General features: G+C 45.0%; 1 protein-coding gene across 3 annotated transcripts; it reads left to right on the forward strand.

Moving 5' to 3' along the window:
- Positions 1 to 12477: 12477 nt before the first annotated feature.
- LOC109776462 (uncharacterized) lies at positions 12478 to 18566 on the forward strand. Of its 3 annotated transcripts, none has more exons than XM_020335105.4 (3): positions 12495 to 12675; positions 14199 to 14359; positions 14808 to 18566. In XM_020335105.4, the coding sequence occupies exon 3, from the start codon at positions 14962 to 14964 to the stop codon at positions 18259 to 18261; it is 3300 nt and encodes a 1099-aa protein (XP_020190694.1). In that variant the 5' UTR covers positions 12495 to 12675; positions 14199 to 14359; positions 14808 to 14961; the 3' UTR covers positions 18262 to 18566. The 3 variants fall into 3 exon arrangements, with proteins under 3 accessions (XP_020190695.1, XP_020190694.1, XP_073363917.1); XM_073507816.1 differs by having other exon boundaries at positions 12504 to 12675; positions 14199 to 14242; XM_020335106.4 differs by lacking the exon at positions 14199 to 14359 and having other exon boundaries at positions 12478 to 12675.
- Positions 18567 to 20300: the final 1734 nt, after the last annotated feature.

Here is a 20300-nt window from a genome sequence, read left to right on the forward strand (position 1 = left end):
GATGATATATAAATTGTTGTATGAGATGATCATGTTTTGTAAAAGTTATCGGCATCTGGCAGGAGCCGTATGGTTGTCGCTTTATTGTATGAAATGCAATCGCCATGTAATTGCTTTACTTTATCACTAAGCGGCAGCGATAGTCGTAGAAGCAATAGTTGGCGAGACGACAACGATGCTACGATGGAGATCAAGGTGTCGCGCCGGTGACGATGGTGATCATGACGGTGCTTTGGAGATGCGGATCAAAGGCGCAAGATGACGATGGCCATATCATATCCCTTATATTGATTGCATGTGATGTTTATCCTTTATGCATCTTATTTTGCTTAGTTCGGCGGTAGCATTATAAGATGATCTCTCACTAAATTTTAAGGTATAAGTGTTCTCCCTGAGTATGCACCGTCGCGAAAGTTCGTCGTGCTGAGACACCACGTGATGATCGGGTGTGATAAGCTCTACATTCACATACAACGGGTGCAAGCCAGTTTTGCACACGCAGAATACTCGGGTTAAACTTGACGAGCCTAGCATATGCAGATATGGCCTCGGAACACTGAGACTGAAAGGTCGAGCATGAATCATATAGTAGATATGATCAATATAGTGATGTTCACCATTGAAAACTACTCCATCTCATGTGATGATCGGACATGGTTTAGTTGATATGGATCACGTGATCACTTAGATGATTAGAGGGATGTCTATCTAAGTGGGAGTTCTTAAGTAATATGATTAATTGAACTTTAATTTATCATGAACTTAGTACCTGATAGTATTTTGCATGTCTATGTTGTTGTAGATAAATGGCTCGTGCTACTGTTCCGTTGAATTTTAATGCGTTCCTAGAGAAAGCTAAGTTGAAAGATGATGGTAGCAACTAGACGGACTGGGTCCGTAACTTGAGGATTATCCTCATTGCTGCACAGAAGAATTACATCCTGGAAGCACCGCTGGGTGCCAGGCCTGCTACAGATGCTACTGATGACGTTAAGAACGTCTGGCAGAGCAAAGCTGATGACTACTCGATAGTTCAGTGTGACATGCTTTACGGCTTAGAACCGGGACTTCAACGACGTTTTGAACGTCATGGAGCATATGAGATTTTCTAGGAGTTGAAGTTAATATTTCAAACAAATGCCCGGATTGAGAGATATGAAGTCTCCAATAAGTTCTATAGCTGCAAGATGGAGGAGAATAGTTCTGTCAGTGAACATATACTCAGAATGTCTGGGTACCACAACCACTTGACTCAACTGGGAGTTATTCTTCCTGATGATAGTGTCATTGACAGAGTTCTTCAATCACTATCACCAAGCTACTAGAACTTCGTGATGAACTATAATATGTAAGGTATGACGAAAACGATTCCCGTGCTCTTCGCAATGCTGAAATCAGCGAAGGTAGAAATCAAGAAAAAGAATCAAGTGTTGATGGTTGACAAGACCACTAGTTTCAAGTAAAAGGGCAAAGGAATAGAAAGGGAACTTTAAGAAGAATGGCAAGCAAGTTGTCACTCCCATGAAGAAGCCCAAAGCTAGACCCAAGCCTGAAACTGAGTGCTTCTACTGCAAAGGAAATGGTCACTGGAAGTGGAACTGCCCTAGATACTTGGCGGATAAGAAGGATGGCATAGTGAACAAAGGTATATTTGATATACATGTTATTGATGTGTACTTTACTAGTTTTTATAGAAACCCCTCGGTATTTGATACTGGTTCTGTTGCTAAGAGTAGTAACTCGAAAAGGGAATTGCAAAATAAACAAAGACTAGTTAAGGGCGAGGTGATGATATGAGTTGGAAGTGATTCCAAGGTTGATAAGATCACTATCACACACTCCTTTTACCTTCAGGATTAGTGTTGAACCTAAAAATAAATGTTATTTGGTGTTGGCGTTGAGCATGATTCATTGCAATACGGTTATTCATTTATCAAAGAATAATTGTTGTTATGCTTACATGAATAAAACCTTCTATGGTCATACACTTAATATAAATGGTTTATTGAATCTCGATCGTAGTGATACACATATTCATGCTATTGAAGCCAAAAGATGCAAAGTTAATAATGATAGTGCAACTTATTTGTGGCACTACCGTTTGGGTCATATTGGTGTAAAGCACATGAAGAAACTCCGTGCTGATGGGCTTTTGGAATCACTTGATTATGAATCACTTGATGCTTGCGAATCATGCCTCATGGGCAAAATGACTAAAATTCCGTTCTCTGGAACTATGGAGCGAGCAACAGACTTGTTGGAAATAATACATACCGATGTATGCGGTCTGATGAGTGTTGACGCTCGCGGCGGGTATCGTTATTTTCTGACCTTCACAGATGATTTGAGCAGATATGGGTATATTTACTTGACGAAACATAAGTCTAGAACATTTGAAAAGTTCAAAGAATTTCAGAGTGAAGTGGAAAATCATCGTAACAAGAAAATAAAGTTTCTATGATCTGATCGTGGAGGAGAATATTTGAGTTACGAGTTTGGTCTTCATTTGAAACAATGTGGAATAGTTTCGCAACTCACGCCACCTGGAACACCACAGCGTAATGGTGTGTCCGAACGTCGTAACCGCACTTTATTAGATATGGTCTATGATGTCTCTTACTGATTTACCGCTATCGTTTTCGGGTTATGCTTTAGAGACAGCTGCATTCACGTTAAATAGGGCACCATCTAAATCCATTGAGACGACACCTTATGAACTGTGGTTTGGCAAGAAACCCAAGTTGTCGTTTCTGAAAGTTTGGGGCTACGATGCTTATGTGAAAAAGCTTCAACCTGATAAGCTCGAACCCATATCGGAGAAATGTGTCTTCATAGGATACCCAAAGGAGACTGTTGGGTACACCTTCTATCACAGATCCGAAGGCAAGATATTCATTGCTAGGAATGGATCCTTTCGAGAGAAGGAGTTTCTCTCGAAAGAAGTGAGTGGGAGGAAAGTAGAACTTGATGAGGTAATTGTACCTTCTACCGAATTGGAAAGTAGTTCATCACATAAATCAGTTCTAGTGATTCCTACACCAATTAATGAGGAAGCTAATGATAGTGATCATGAAACTTCAGATCAAGTTACTACTGAACCTCGTAGGTCAACCAGAGTAAGATCTGCACCAGAGTGGTACGGTAATCCTGTTCTAGACGTCATGTTACTAGACCATAACGAACCTACGAACTATAAGGAAGCGATGATGAGCCCAGATTCCGCGAAATGGCTTGAGGCCATGAAATCTGAGATGGGATCCATGTATGAGAACAAAGTGTGGACTTTGGTTGACTTGCCCGATGATCGGCAGGCCATCGAGAATAAATGGATCTTCAATAAGAAGACTGACGCTGACGGTAATGTTACTGTCTACAAAGCTCGACTTGTTGCGAAAGGTTTTCGACAAGTTCAAGGAGTTGACTACGACGAGACTTTCTCGCCCGTAGCGATGCTTAAGTCTGTCCGAATCATGTTAGCAATTGCTGCATTTTATGATTATGAAATTTGGCAAATGGATGTCAAAACTGCATTCCTGAATGGATTTCTGGAAGAAGAGTTGTATATGATGCAACCAGAAGGTTTTGTCGATCCAAAGGATGCTAACAAAGTGTGCAAGCTCCAGCGATCCATTTATGGACTGGTGCAAGCCTCTCGGAGTTGGAATAAACGTTTTGATAGTGTGATCAAGCATATGGTTTTATACAAACTTTTGGAGAAGCCTGTATTTACAAGAAAGTGAGTGGGAGCTCTGTAGCATTTCTAATATTATATGTGGATGACATATTTTTTATTGGAAATGATATAGAATTTCTGGATAGCATAAAAGGATACTTGAACAAAAGTTTTTCAGTGAAAGACCTCGGTGAAGCTGATTATATATTGGGCATCAAGATCTATAGAGATAGATCAAGACGCTTAATTGGACTTTCACAAAGCACATACCTTGATAAGATTTTGAAGAAGTTCAAAATGGACCAGTCAAAGAAAGGGTTCTTGCCTGTGTTACAAGGTGTGAAGTTGAGTGAGACTCAATGCCCGACCACTGCAGAAGATAGAGAGAAAATGAAAGTCATTCCCTATGCTTCAGCCATAGGTTCTATCATGTATGCAATGCTGTGTACCAGACCTGATGTGTGCCTTGCTATAAGTATGGTAGGGAGGTACCAAAGTAATCCAGGAGTGGATTACTGGACAGCGGTCAAGAACATCCTGAAATACCTGAAAAGGACTAAGGATATGTTTCTCGTTTATGGAGGTGAGAAAGAGCTCGTCGTAAATGGTTACGTCGATGCAAGCTTTGAGACTGATCTGGATGACTCTAAGTCGCAAACCGGATAGGTGTTTATATTAAACGGTGGAGCTGTCAGTTGGTGCAGTTCTAAACAGAGCGTCGTGGCGGGATCTACGTGTGAAGTGGAATACATAGCTGCTTCGGAAGCAGCAAATGAAGGAGTCTAGATGAAGGAGTACATATCCGATCTAGGTGTCATACCTAGTGCATCGGGTCCAATGAAAATCTTTTGTGACAATGCTGGAGCAATTGCCTTGACGAAGGAATCCAGATTTCACAAGAGAACCAAGCACATCAAGAGACGCTTCAATTCCATCCGTCATCAAGTGTTGGAAGGGGACATAGAGATTTGCAAGATACATACGGATCTGAATGTTGCAGACCCATTGACTAAGCCTCTCTCACGGGCAAAACATGATCAGCACCAAGACTACATGGGTGTTAGAATCGTTACAATGTAATCTAGATTATTGACTCTAGTGCAAGTGGGAGACTGAAGGAAATATGCCCTAGAGGCAATGATAAAGTTGTTATTTATATTTCCTTATATCATGATAAATGTTTATTATTCATGCTAGAATTGTATTAACCGGAAACTTAGTACATGTGTGAATACATAGACAAACAGAGTGTCACTAGTTTGCCTCTACATTGACTAGCTCGTTAATCAAAGATGGTTAAGTTTCCTAGCCATAGACATGTGTTGTCATTTGATGAACAGGATCACATCATTAGAGAATGATGTGATTGACTTGACCCATTCCGTTAGCTTAGCATTTGATCGTTTAGTATGTTGCTATTGCTTTCTTCATGACTTATACATGTTCCTATGACTATGAGATTATGCAACTCCCGAATACCGGAGGAACACTTAGTGTGCTATCAAACATCACAACGTAACTGGGTGATTATAAAGATGCTCTGCAGGTGTCTCCGATGGTGTTTGTTGGGTTGGCATAGATCGAGATTAGGATTTATCACTCCGTGTTACGGAGAGGTATCTCTGGGCCCTCTCGGTAATGCACATCACTATAAGCCTTGCAAGCAATGTGACTAATGAGTTAGTTGCGGGATGATGCATTACAGAACGAGTAAAGAGACTTGCCGGTAACGATATTGAACTAGGTATTGAGATACCGACGATCAAATCTCGGGCAAGTAACATACGGATGACAAAGGGAACAACGTATGTTGTTATGCGGTTTGACCGATAAAGATCTTCGTAGAATATGTAGGAACCAATATGAGCATCCAGGTTCCGCTAGGTTATTGACCGGAAGTGAGTCTCGGTCATGTCTACATAGTTCTCGAACCCGTAGGGTCCGCACGCTTAACGTTCGGTGACGATCAGTATTATGAGTTTATGTGTTTTGATGTACCGAAGGTAGTTTGGAGTCCCAGATGTGATCACGGACATGATGAGGAGTCTCGAAATGGTCAAGACATAAAGATTGATATATTGGAAGGCTATGTTTGGACACCAGAAAGGTTCCGGGTGGTTCGGGTATTTTTCCGGAGTACCGGAAGGTTACCGGAACCCCCCGGGGAGTTAATGGGCCTTAATGGGCCAAGGTGGAAGAGAGGAGGAGGAGGCCAAGGTGGGGGCGTGCCCCCCACAAGCCCAATCCAAATTGGGAGGGGGGGTCGGCCCCCCTTCCTTCTCTCCCTATCCCTCTTCCTTCTTCTCCTACTCCTACTGGGAGTAGGACTCCCCCCTGGGCGCGCCATGAGAGGGTCGGCCCTCCCCTCCTCCACTCCTTTATATACGGGGGAGGGGGCACCCCATAGACACACAAGTTGATTGTTTAGCCGTGTGCGGTGCTGATACATCCATTTTGCATCATGCTTTTATATCGATATTTATTGCATTATGGGCTGTTATTACACATTATGTCACAACACTTATGCCGATTCTCTCTTATTTTACAAGGTTTACATAAGGAGGGAGAATGCCGGCAGCTGGAATTCTGGGCTGGAAAAGGAGCAAATATTAGAGACCTATTCTGCACAACTCCAAAAGTCCTGAAATTCCACGGAAGTTGTTTTTGGAAATAATAAAAAATACTGAGCGGAAGAAATACCAGAGGGGGCCCACACCCTGGCCACGAGGGTGGGGGGCGCGCCCCCTGCCTCGTGGGCCCCCTGTTGGCCCTCCGGTGCCCATCTTCTGCTATATGAAGTCTTTCGTCCGAAGAAAAATCATAAGCAAGCTTTCGGGACGAGACTCCGCTGCCACGAGGCGGAACCAATCTAGGGCTCCGGCAGAGCTGTTCTGCCGGGGACACTTCCCTCCGGGAGGGGGAAATCATCGCCATCGTCATCACCAACGCTCCTCTCATCGGGAGAGGGCAATCTCCATCAACATCTTCACCAGCACCATCTCCTCTCAAACCCTAGTTCATCTCTTGTATCCAATTCTTGTCTCTAAGTCTGGGATTGGTACCTGTAGGTTGCTAGTAGTGTTGATTACTCCTTGTAGTTGATGCTAATTGGTTTATTTGGTGGAAGATCATATGTTCAGATCCTATACGCATATTAATACCCCTCTGATTATGAACATGAATATGCTTTGTGAGTAGTTACGTTTGTTCCTGAGGACATGGGAGAAGTCTTGCTATTAGTAGTCATGTGAATTTGGTATTCGTTCGATATTTTGATGAGATGTATGTTGTCTATCCTCTAGTGGTGTTATGTGAACGTCGACTACATGACACTTCACCATTATTTGGGCCTAGAGGAAGGCATTGGGAAGTAATAAGTAGATGATGGGTTGCTAGAGTGACAGAAGCTTAAACCCTAGTTTATGCGTTGCTTCGTAAGGGGCTGATTTGGATCCACATGTTTCATGCTATGGTTAGGTTTACCTTAATACTTCTTTTGTAGTTGCAGATGCTTGCAATAGGGGTTAATCATAAGTGGGATGCTTGTCCAAGTAAGGGCAGCACCCAAGCACCGGTCCACCCACATATCAAATTATCAAAGTACCGAACGCGAATCATATGAACGTGATGAAAACTAGCTTGACGATAATTCCCATGTGTCCTCGGGAGCGCTTTTCTCTATATAAGAGTTTGTCCAGGCTTGTCCTTTGCTACAAAAAGGATTGGGCCACCTTGCTGCACTTTATTTACTTTTATTACTTGTTGCTCGTTACAAATTATCTTATCACAAAACTATCTGTTACCTATAATTTCAGTGCTTGCAGAGAATACCTTGCTGAAAACCGCTTATCATTTCCTTCTGCTCCTCGTTGGGTTCGACACTCTTACTTATCGAAAGGACTACGATAGATCCCCTATACTTGTGGGTCATGAGGTGCCCCCCTCCACAGATTTCCACCTCGGTCATATCGTTGTAGTGCTTAGGCGAAGCCCTACGTCGGTAACTTCATCATTACCGTCATCACGCCATCGTGCTGACGAAACTCTCCCTCAACCTCAGCTGGATCTAGAGTTCGTGGGACGTCACCGAGCTGAACGTGTGCAGATCGCGGAGGTGCCGTACCTTTGGTGCTAGGATCGGTCGGATCGTGAAGACGTACGACTACATCAACCGCGTTGTCATAACGCTTCCGCTTTCGGTCTACGAGGGTATGTAGACAACACTCTCCCTTCTCGTTGCTATGCATCACCTAGATAGATCTTGCGTGATCGTAGGATTTTTTTTGAAATTACTGCGTTCCCCAACAGGTCCATGGTTCCTCATCTGTGATCCTCTCCTCGGAGCCACTCTCAACCTCAAGACCAACCTACCTCATAATAGCCTTGTCGCGATGACGAGCCATCTTGGCGTTCACATGAGCCTTGTACTGCCCCTTGGCCTACATGCAGAACAGAGCCTTCATCTTGGCCTTGAGCTTCTTAGCCCAAGATGGCTCAACAGAGGGAGGAGCGTACCCCTCAGAACTGTCCTCAGCCTCCTCCTCCTCAAACTCATCCTCATCAACATCCATCCATGCAGCCTCAGCCTCAGCCCGGGTCGTGGTATTAGCCCACTTGCTCTTGATTCATAGCTTGATAGGCTCATGGCGAATCCAGTTGGGAGCAAGAAACTCTTCACCCAGAAAGATCTTCTCCCGAGTCTTCGAAATCAAGAGGTGCAAGTAAGGTCCATAGATGGGCACCTTACGATTGAACACAGCAAACTGCAGCTCACACCACATGATATGAGAGACATCAAGTGGTTCAAGTTGTTGGAGACGCGCCTTCTCACAGATGAGCATCATGTCCACAAGATAGGCATGCACCTTGTCCTTGTCGCCTAAGCGAGGAAAAAGAGTGTTGCGGAAGATCCGGTGCATGATGTCAAGGAACGGGTTCAGCACAAAAGTCTTCTTGCCATTGGCTAACTTCTTCTCAACAAGGTAGGGTTGAAGCTTGTTCTTGGAGGCCGACTCGGGGTTGGCATGTGGGCGGACACCAACGAGCGCATTTAGCCCCTCATCACGAACGTGCAACATATCCATGAACTCCTTCCACTCAGGAGACATCCTCTTCCCATTAGTCATCCAAGTCATGGTCCGCTTCTCATCCGTGTGGAAGTGGACAGAAGCAAAGAACCGAGCCACAATCTCCGGGTCAAAGTCCTTGTGAAACGTGAGAAACTCCTCAATGCCAAACTGCTCCACCAAATCCAGAGGCTCACCAAAATATGCCCGGTCCTTCTTCATATGATTCATGTCAATCCACTGAACTGGCACATAGGTGTTCTGCTTGGCCTTGATCACATCTAGGAAGATGAGATTCTGTTGCTTGGTCCAAAACAAGTCCTCATTCTTCCACCCTTTGTCGGTCAGCTTGCTCTATGCTGCAAAGGCGATTAGCTAATGAGACTGGTCTTGTTAAAGAAACGGTTGCGGAAGAAGATCAGCGTTGACCAAAAAAGTAAGAAATTGTTGTGCGTAAGAGCGTGTTATGAAATTCGTTCTGTTACCTCAAGTTTTGACCTGCCGATGTATTAAGAAATCCATTAGGGTGGCTTATTCTCCCGTAGGATTTGCTTCACTACCCCTACCCTTCCGCCACCCCCCCCTAAAAGCTTTACGGATTAGTGGTCGACATAAGGGTAGTATAGTTTTTTTGTTTAACCAGTCTGTTTATCTCTCCCTTTCTCTCTCCTAAACTCTCATTTTCTTCTTCTCCTTCGGCACAACAGCGGCAAATCACCACAGATTCTTCCACCGCCGATGTTGCTCACACAAATTAACTAATTCTAGCCCCCTCTCATTATTGAGAGTGGTTCTTAATCTCGGATTCCTTGTTTATTACTACCTCTGGTCCATTGTAAGTGGCATCGTTTTGAACTAGGAGTTTTGAACTAACCCCACTTCAAAACTATGACACTTATTTTGGATCAGAGGGAGTACTAAGTTTATCGGGCATCCATTATTTGTGTCTTCTGTCGTTCCCAATGCCACTGCTAGAGGAACATGTTGTTTTAGTAGAAAAATAAAATGTTTCGTCAAATGAGAACAGATAGGATTGTTGCTTCAATCATGTTAGAAGAAATCTCTAGCCATAGCTCGACGGGTCTTGACCCTTAGTTTGGTGCCTTGCACGGTCGTCGGCACTCGTGGTAGTGGGATATCCGAATTTTAAGGCAAAATTTGTAAATACACAATTACTATTTATAGAGTGTATTTTGAGATACCTAAACTTACTTAGGGGGAGGAGGTTGAACCAAGGCAAACCTCATCTAATAAGACACTAGAAAGCATATCACGATATTTTTGCTAGACTGTAAGCATTGGAGGTCGCAACCGAGATAATTAGGGATATCAAAATACACACACACACACACGCACGCACACACGCACACACACACACACGCGCGCGCGCGCGCGCACACACATACACACACTTATATATATCTACCCTCGAAGACCGACAGACCTCGGGTAGGGGGGCCCCGAGCTATGAGATCGGATCGATGGGTAACAGGAGACAATGGACACAACGTTTTTACCCAGGTTTGGGCCCTCTCAAAGAGGTAAAACCCTACGTCCTACTCTGGCTTATATTATGTGTATATCAATGTATAGAGTTCATCTACCTCGAGATCGTAAGTTGTGGACTAAACCCTAAGGCTAGTATGGATGATGGTAATGAATGAATGAGATCCCTCTACGGGCTCAACCCTCCGGTTTATATAGGCACCAAGGGTATCTAGGGTTACATAAGATTGGTTGTCAACTAGAGATCACATGCCGAACGTAGTAGTTATCCTTGGAGTACACGTCAAGTCATCGGCGGTGTTCGATACATCGCGGGTTTGAGGCCTCCGGAGTTCTTTCTTTATCATGGGTCGTCAGCTCGGCCCAGGGCCAAGATCAGCTAAGCTAGGACCCCCTAGTCCATGACACCATCACTAGCCCTCCCTCATCGCTCAGTGGTTCGCTCGTATTCCCATGCAGTACAGTTTGAGTCGACGTAGGTCCCCACCACCTTTGTGCCTACATGCCGGCCAAATCTTCGGCCGGTCGCACCACGTCGCTCGCTTAAGTTTTCTCTCCACGTTAGCATTTGGGTCCACCCACCGCTTATCTCTTCACGACGCAGTACAACCATTCATTCCCCTCACATCTCTCTCCCCTCAATAGCTATCTCGTCAGCCATGGGCCACGACACAACAATCTTCCCTGGTGAGCGGCCCCTGCCATGGTGCTTGTGCGGCTCCTACCTCCCGATGGCTGTGACGCTCACGCGGCTCCTTCCCCTCCCACGAATATGGGGGGTAGTGTGGTGGGCGGTGCTGCAACTCAAGGGCGGCCGCAGCCATGGCTTGTTTTGTGGCAGGCGGTGCAGCGAGGTAGCAGCTGCAACGGCGTTGCAACCAGCAGTAGCTTGTGATGGAGATGACGACCCCTTGTGCTACAAACGGCTCGTTTTTGTTGCTGGAACCGACCGGGCGGAAAGCTGCAACCAGAAGCTGCCGGCGATGGAGACGACGACCTCCCGTGCTGCAACCGGCGATTTTTTTGCTGGAACTGGTCGGCGAAAAGATGCATCCACACATGACCAGTGCTGCAACCGAACGACCATTCGAGTCGTTTTGCTGCATCGACTTTTTGTTTTGTTACAGCCGGCCAAACATTTTGCTAGATCCGGTGAGTTTTCTTTTTGTTGTGATGGTCGGCAGCGGTGCATTTTTGCTGAAACCGGTGTTGTTTTTTGATAGGACATTTTCCGTGAACATAGTTTTTCTTGCTGATTTTTTGTGGCGTTTCATGGCGGAGCTGCAGCTAGCAAGAGGAAGGTGCTGGAATGACGACGCGTGCTACGCCCCGCTAGGCGAAATGCTGGAACCGGCTTGGCTGCGAGCTGTAACCGCCCATGGTGGAGCTGCAGCCGGTGAGGGGAGAGGGGGAGGGGGTGTATTACGACATGTGCGGGGACGAGCTGGAACCGGCATGCTCTGCACCCAGCTGCAACTATCGTGCCGGCATGCTTCCCTTGAACGCCGATGCCGCGGTGAGACGGCGACGCGAGGCTGCTGCCGCGCCTCGCTCACACTGGACACGCGCGCGGCTATCTTGGCAGAGGCGAGCGGGTCATGGTGTTTTATCCAGCCGTTGACCAAGCGTTAAGAGAGGTAGGTAAACGATTCGAGATATCAACGACGGGGGAGGGGGAGGGGGTGACCTGCCGAAACTTTCGGCCGGCGCGCCGACGCCTAATAGTGCCCTTCGATTTAAGGTAGTGCCTATAGGTGGCCAAACGGGCCAGGATAACTGGGTCGGCCCGGTAGCACGGCCAGCACGGCACGGGCCTGGCACGACACGGCACGTGCTAAACGGGCCAGGCCTGGCACGCGGCACGCTAGGGGCGTGCCTGGGCCTGAAGGCCGAGCACGCGGGCCGGCATGGCACGGCCCGATTATCTTTTATTTTTATTTTTTTATGTATTCTAATGTGGCCCAACAGGTAAAAATAGGCTAAAAACGCCCAATGCGCAAAATAGGAGGCAGATTAGCGGGCCTAGCATGCCGGTGGGCCGGCCCAATTAGCATATGGGCCGTGCCTGGGCTGCAGGCTGCAGCACGCGGGCCGGCACGGCCCATATAATAATCGTGCCTCAGCAGGCCGGGCCGTGCCAGGCACGATTAGGATGGCCCGTGCCGTGCCGGGCCGGCCCGTTTGGCCAGCTATGGTAGTACCCCAATTTGAGGGGCAAATTACTAAGAAACTGCCACTGGTGGCCGCCCGCTCCAAACGAGTCGCACGACTCGTCCTCTCTGTTGCTCGATCCCCCAACTCCCCACACTAGGGCTCGCGCCGCCGCCGCCGCCGCGTCGCCCGACAGCCCGCCCCGGCCGCTGGCCTCGACGCCTGCCTCGCCCCGACTCCGCCCCCGGCCACTGGCCTCGGCGCCCGACGTCGCCTCCGGTGAGCCCTCTCCTCTCTGTCGCCGCTCTACTCTATCTCCTAGATGGATGGATGAATGGACGAACTGGATGCATGTTTCCTCTCTGATCTGTCTCCTAGATGGATGGATGGATGGATGGATGAATGGATGGATGCAACTAGATTTTAGATTGGTTTCTTCTTCCTGCGCTGATCGAATTCCAATCCTATGCATGGGCGAGTCTTCCTATGGCGTGGTAGGAGCAGAAGATGTAGTCTCCATTGCGTCCCCTCCGGCAGCCCCTCCCGGGTTCCTCCCACAAACCCTTTCCTCCTCTCAGGCCGCTGCCTCTCCCGAACCACGCGGCCCCAAACCCTAGGTTACTGCATCTACCGTACCCCTGCAATGTTTGCCCCCTCTAATCTCGTTTATGTGATCAGCGAGTTTTTTTTCCCCACTTTTTTCCGGGAATGTGATCGGTGAGTTTGTGCCCTGTAATTTCCGAAATTGATAATGTATTGTTTATTTGGGTTGTGGGGCGCAGCTGCAGACAGCAGCATGGGCTTGGAGGGCGGGGATCGGTACGATTTTCTTACAAAACTGCAATGCCCTAGAAATCATTGTTGGTACTGGCCACTTGTTTGAATGCGCTACGTGGTGCTGGTTGTCGCAATGCAACTGTCATATTTTTGCATTCTGTTGGCTGTTGATTGCTTGAATGTTGCTGCGGTTAGTGTTGGTTGTATGTTTCACTGATTGTTGAGTGCTCTTGTAGTCTCGTAATCCCTTTACATCCTGTTGGTACTGAGGTGTGCCTATGTCATAGTTTAGAAATTACTACACATATACATGCATTTAAATTTTATGCCAAAGTAAATGAAAGGAATGAAAGAAGGAATATGATTGCAAATGTTTTTCTTACCACGATCTTTGCAGTAGCTGTACAATGCTTGTTCTCAGAGGATGCCATAGGAAATTGGCGTGTTTAGTGATGATGAATGAACGCATTGGTTTAGTAGGTTTTTGCCGAGAGATATGGTAATGATGATGGAGTGGCGATTTAATTTGCCTGCAGATATCTAGTTTCATCTGCTTCCTGTGGTATGCAGGATTGAACCTGAAGCATGTAGTATCTGCCGGATCTAGAAATTCCCTGGATACTTTCTTGTATTACAAATCCAGTAGTGCTCTCTAGTCGTTCTCATCTCTTCTTACACCTGAGACAGCCCATCTGAGTCGCTGCCACGATGCCCCAAATTTTCCTTGAATAACCCATGTTTTCACACGTCTTACTTTGGGCTCATCAAACTCCTTCCTGCACATGGGAACATGGCAAGTTTTTCCTTTTCATCTAGAGTTGTCGAGAATGGCACTGTATTTACTTGACAAGATAATCTATTACTTCTCTATTTGTTTCTAGTGGGTTATGCCCCTTTCCGGTCATTCTTTTGTCACTAAATCACATGCAACACAAACTATACTATGGTGTTGTACATCGACGAGCTGATAATAGCCTGCTACAAACATTTTCTGGTGATAGCTGATTATAAATAACAATTTGTAGGTCCTGATGCAGTAAATTTTCCACAGCTGCGGGGTCCTGATGTGGTAAACATTTTCTGGTGATAGCTGATAATAGACGGCACTGCATAAACAACTTACGAAGAACGCTGGCCAAGTAGCTGATTATAAATAACAATTCGCTCTTCCTTATCAGTGCATAAGGTTGATGTGAAATATATCTTTTGTCAATCTTGTTCACATGTCTTCTTTTTTTTGCTGGTATTGCCTTTCGATGTGTCACTAGATAGATGATGTTTTAGCATTGACTCGTTCTCAAATATGTATTCTTGACCATGCGTATATGTTGGTAGAAACTTGTAGTTTAATATGATGGAAATATATTTCATGAAAAATCTAATATTTCTACTTTCATCTTACCAATCTAACTATTATTTTATCTACTGCTAGTCAAAGTTAAACAAATTTGACTGCACGCTTTCTAGGAAACTATCTATTTACGAACGGAGGGAATATATCATATGTGGTCTCGTATACTAGGTTTTGCACTTGAGCAATCTTGACTTATTGTTATGGAATCCACAAATGCGTGTGTTTTTAGGTGTTAAATTTTCAGTTACTAAGAATTATTCTTTCCTTCTTAAATTTGTAGGTCCTGATGCAGTAAATTTTCAGTCATATTGTTGTTTGAGAAATTGTCGAGATGTGCGCATCTGTTATCCGCTGTGAAGCTTGAGTCAGAGGATACTCATTTCCAGCTGATATCACTTCACGTGAGAGCTTCGTGGTATTTTTTGGCAGTGATTATGATGGAGTGCAACAGAGAAGAGGCTTCCATGGCCAGGGACATTGCTGCAAAGAAGTTGGAAGATAAAGACTTCGCTGGTGCCCGAAAGATTGCACTTAAAGCTCAGATGCTATTTCCAGAGCTTGAAAATATATCTCAGCTGTTAAGTGTTTGCACTGTACACTGTGCAGCAGAGGCAAGGGTGAATGGAGAGCCGGACTGGTATGCAATCCTTCAAGTGGAGGCAACAACAGATCATGCTAACATAAGAAAGCAATACCTCAGGCTTGCCTTTTCACTCCATCCCGATAAAAACTGTTTTCCTGGTGCTGAAGCTGCTTTCAAGTTGGTTGCTGAAGCTCATTCAATATTGTGTGATCAAACAAAGCGATCTCATTATGATATCAGAAGGCAGTATGCTTCCAGAAAAGTGTCGAAGCAAGCTACACAGCAACAAAAGAAGAGTGGCACAAGCAAATGCGATGTACCTGGGCATGTACTGACTTTTTGGACCATATGTGCTCATTGTCAGATGCGATATCAGTATCACAACCATGTCCTAAACACTCTGATCCGCTGTCTGAACTGCGAAAATAATTTCTTTGCATACAAGTACAACTTACAAGAACAGTATGCGCCGCCTTCATCGAGTGTACCCACTAATTCTCAAGTTCCAACGAAGACGTTTCCAAGTCAACAAGGCCGCCGTGTGAAGCTTTCTTCTGCACAGGAAACCACAGGTGCGAATCCAAGGATGAATGTGGCCCAAGGTGACGGTTACATGAAAGGGTATAGCAGGCCAACCATGGGCGAGAAAGCTAGTCAGTCAAGAACGACAAGCGGGCAAAGTCAATTTTCAGCAATGAATCAAGAAAAACCTGCTGTACCGACTGCAAATGAACATATGGGTGGATGGTCAATACCAGATCCTCCTGATCCAAGCATCATTGGCAGACCAAAGTCAGGTAGAGCAGATGCATCTGCAGCTTCAGATGCTATGAATGTCCCTAGTCAGTCAAGAACGACAAGCGGGCAAAGTCAATTTTCAGCAATGAATCAAGAAAAACCTGCTGTACCGACTGCAAATGAACATATGGGTGGATGGTCAATACCAGATCCTCCTGATCCAAGCATCATTGGCAGAGCAAAGTCAGGTAGAGCAGATGCATCTGCAGCTTCAAATGCTATGAATGTCCCTGGTCCTGCAAAGCTTTCATCTACAGGTGTTAACACATATGCCAAAATAAGGATAAATGTGGCAGAATGCGATATAAAAGGGCATGACAATCCTAGTGGCGAGAAGGAAGCTAACCAGTCGTATATTACAAAGGGGAAAGTTGAAATTCCAGCAAAGACTCAAAGTAAATCTTCTGCCCAAACTGTAAACATGAACACAGGTGTTTTTGACAGAAAGAACTCGGGTATAGAGGATGCATCTACAGTGTTAAATGCTGCAGGATCCCCTGTTCTCCGGAGATCAGCTAGGAGGACGCAAGATGCTTATGGCAGTAGTAGCCTCAACTATAATAGCAAAAAGAAGCGAAGAAAGAACAATTGTCCATCTAATGCTGATTTGAATGGGAAGCAAATATTTGATGATAATGTCACTAACGTTGACAGGCAATCGGTTCCATCTGATGTGTCTGGCAAAGTAGACATCCAAGAGGAAGCTAAAACTCCAGATATAGGTGATCAGGACAATATCAGGGCAGAAGTTACAGATACTGTTGGTCAGAATCAACCTTGCTATTCTGTGAAGCTTTCTTTCCCTGACGCAGAATTTTTTGACTTTGAGAAGTTGAGGGATGCTAGTCTGTTTGAAACTGGTCAAATCTGGGCCCTTTATGATAACCTTGATGGCATGCCGAGATATTATGCTAGAATAAAAAGTTTGGATGCCTCCAACTTTAAAGTTCATCTCACTTGGCTGGAGCGCATTGCAATGAACGAAGCAGAGGAGAAATGGTCCGATGAAGAACTGCCCGTTGCTTGTGGAAGCTTTAGCTTAGGAACAACAGAGATATCACAAGACAGACAAATGTTTTCGCATATTGTTTCATGGACAAAAGGTTTTAAACGAAGGAAATATGAAGTACATCCCAATAAGGGTGAGGTATGGGCTCTTTATAAGGGATGGAACATGCAGTGGGGATCAGATGCAGATAATCATAGATCCTATGAATATGAAGTCGTGGAAGTCCTGTCAAATTTCTCAGTTAGTGCTGGCGTTACTGTTGTCCCATTGGTCAGGATTGAAGGCTTTGTCAGTTTATTTATGACAGTTAAGGATAAATCTGAAATTGTGGTAGCACCAAGTGAGCTACTTCGTTTTTCTCACAGTGTTCCGTTTTATAGGACAAATGGTAATGAGAAAGTTGGTGTCCCTGGAGGTTTTCTGGAACTTGACACTGCATGTCTCCCCATTGACCTGGATGCAGCGTTTCCTTGTGTTTCTCTTCACTCCTGCATGTCCCCTGGCAAGAAAGAGGGCAGCACATCCATTGATTTGAGCACTGACAGTGCAAGCAGTAGAGGAGAAAATGAATATATTTCTTCTGAGCCAAAGACATCCTTGCAGAGAAATCCCGATGGTCCTAATTCTTTAGGTGACTTCTCTGAGCAAAATAGTCCCTCCTTAGTTTATACATATCCTGATTCTGAATTCTATAACTTCGAGGAATGCCGCTCATGTGAGAAGTTTGAACGTGGACAAATATGGGCTTTATACAGTGATGTTGACAACTTCCCTAAGTTCTATGGCTGGGTAAGCAAAGTCGAGCTAGAACCTTTCAAAGTTTATTTGACCTGGCTTGAAGCTTGTCCCCAAGTGGAGCAGGAGAAACAGTGGTTGGAGCAGGATATACCTGTCAGCTGTGGTAAATTTAAAATTCGAAAGTGGACAACCATGTACGAAACAAACGATACTTTCTCTCATTTAGTATGCACCGGACATGACCCCAACCAGCAGATTGAAATTGTTCCGCAAGTAGGTGAGATTTGGGTCATCTACATGAACTGGACACCTGACTGGACTCCCTCGAGCCCTCATGCTTGCGGATTTGAGATCGGCGAGATCATTGAGCGCACTGAAGCTAGCACAAAAGTTTCTCTTCTTACTCAAGTCAATGGTTACACAGCGGTGTTCAAGCCTGGCAAGCGAAAGAGAGTTGTGGAGATACCTACAAGGCACAATCTGAAGTTCTCTCACCGGGTGCCCTCGTTCTGTCTGACGGAAGAAAATGGCGGCAAGCTCAGCGGCTTCTATGAGCTGGATTCAGCCTCTGTTCCAGATGTTTTCCTTTACAAGGATGCCCAATGACATGCCGATGGAAAAGCTCAAACCCTGCCAATATATTCTGACTAGAATCATGTCTTATTCCGCTGTCAGTTTTTTCTATATATGCCGGTCAGCTTTAGTCTATTTGAAACCATGTTAGCATTCTATTGCAGACTTGCAGTGCCCTCTCTTGCTGGTGGTGGTGAATTATCAGGTAAACTAATGCCTACTAGCGGGCGGAGGCGCGTGCCGCTGCGCCCGTCAGTAAGCCTGAGATAGTCTTTGTCGGTTTCATCCATGGAAGAAAATTTAAATAGTTTGCTCGGGATAGAGTTGGCGGTGTGAAAGTTCTTGACCAAAACTGTTCATTTTAGCGCAAAGTTTAGCACATCCGTTCTACTCGAGTTGTTCTTTACTGGGATTGGTTCGTGCCCTAGTTTTGGCATATGGGGAATGGCTATAGCTCATTCATCTGTTGCATTCTTAGTACCCAACAATATACAGTTAGTACATATATGCAGAACAGGAAGCAACATCCTCAACTATCATAAGATGCTGGATTTGAAACACTTTTCACTGCATCTGCAGATTAGTTGCATCCCCTTCGCTGGTCCCTGAAACGAACAACTATTTTTTGGCAGATCTGTTGGTAATAAGGCCATCTTATTATATTAGCTATTAGGCATAGCATGGTTGGTGCATTTTGATATAATTAGCATATACTTACCTTTTTTCTCTATTTAGACCCTGTAGCAGCATCATTGTTGGTTTTTCTTCTTCTTCTGGAGTAGCTGCGTCGTTCGATGATTATTGAAAGAAATTTAGTGCAACATATGAGCAAAACCAAATATGAACGAGTGCAGTGTAGGAAAAATCTGCTACATCTCATATACCTTTTCTTGTTTTGCTTTGAAAGACAGACTTAGGATGGTGCTGTTTCAACAATGGCCTTGTCTGCTGGATCGTGTAGAGGATGAAGAGCCCTGCAGTGTCCACTACCTAAATTTATACAAAAGTGAAGCCAGTTTTTCAGATCATTTGTTTACTTTCGTGACTATCTTATTGTGGAAACAAAAGATTCCCTAACAAGTCCATTATAAACAGAATTTACCGAATCCCAAAAAATGTTGATGCAAGTAGAGAAATCCTACATCCTTTGTACATCATGCACTCCTTCAATAATTTGGGGTCATCGACTTGAGGAAACATCATATTTTACCAAACCTACCAAATAAGCATGTGTACTACTCCCTCCACACCATAATATAAGACGTTTTTTCACACTAATAGTATCAAAAAACGCCTTCCCATCTAATATCCGATAGCAGCTCTTGGTAACAATATCAACACCATTGTAAACCCTTTGCATGAGGTATTCCTCCACCGTGAAATATCAAAGCAAGTAGGATGTAGGGTAAAACCTTTGTGCGACCTTCGCTCCGAGACTTCCAGCTGCACTTGTAACCCTACAGAGGGATCTGGCGGTATTTTGCATTGTCAACTAGCACTCTCAGGTACCAATATGAGGTTTGGTACAAAGATTGAACACAAAGGATGAGCTAGAGTTTTGAGATGAGATGCCGCTGGTGAAGATGATGATTCCCATGATGAGAGAAGTGTTGGTGATGATGAAGGCTTTGATTCCCTCCTCTCCGAGGGAAGTTTCCCTGGTGGAATCGCTCTGCCACAGAGCAAAAGTGCTTCGTCTCTGTTCCGCCACGCAAACGGTGGCAAAAAGTCCCGAAATTGTCCTCTTGATTTTTTCTAGGGTAGTTAGAATTTTATGGCCAAAGGACTTCTGGAGGAGAGCCACCAGGGGCACACAAGCTTAGGTGGCGGGTTTAGAGGGTGACCGTGCCACCTGCCCATGTGGCTGGCTGGTGAACCTTTTCTGGCAGATCTTTACTCCATAATTCCATTATATATTCCAAATAATTCTCTAAAAAGCCACGCTTCATTTTGAGCTCCGGAGAATTGCTATCTCTTCGGTTGTTATTTTAGGTTCAGAAGTCTAGCTGCCGGCAATCTCCCTCTCTTCGCATAACTTGCATTTTAAGAGAGAAAATGCATTATAATTGCAT

This window comes from Aegilops tauschii, chromosome 2, assembly GCF_002575655.3.
Source record: "Aegilops tauschii subsp. strangulata cultivar AL8/78 chromosome 2, Aet v6.0, whole genome shotgun sequence".
Classification (NCBI taxonomy): Eukaryota; Viridiplantae; Streptophyta; class Magnoliopsida; order Poales; family Poaceae; genus Aegilops; species Aegilops tauschii.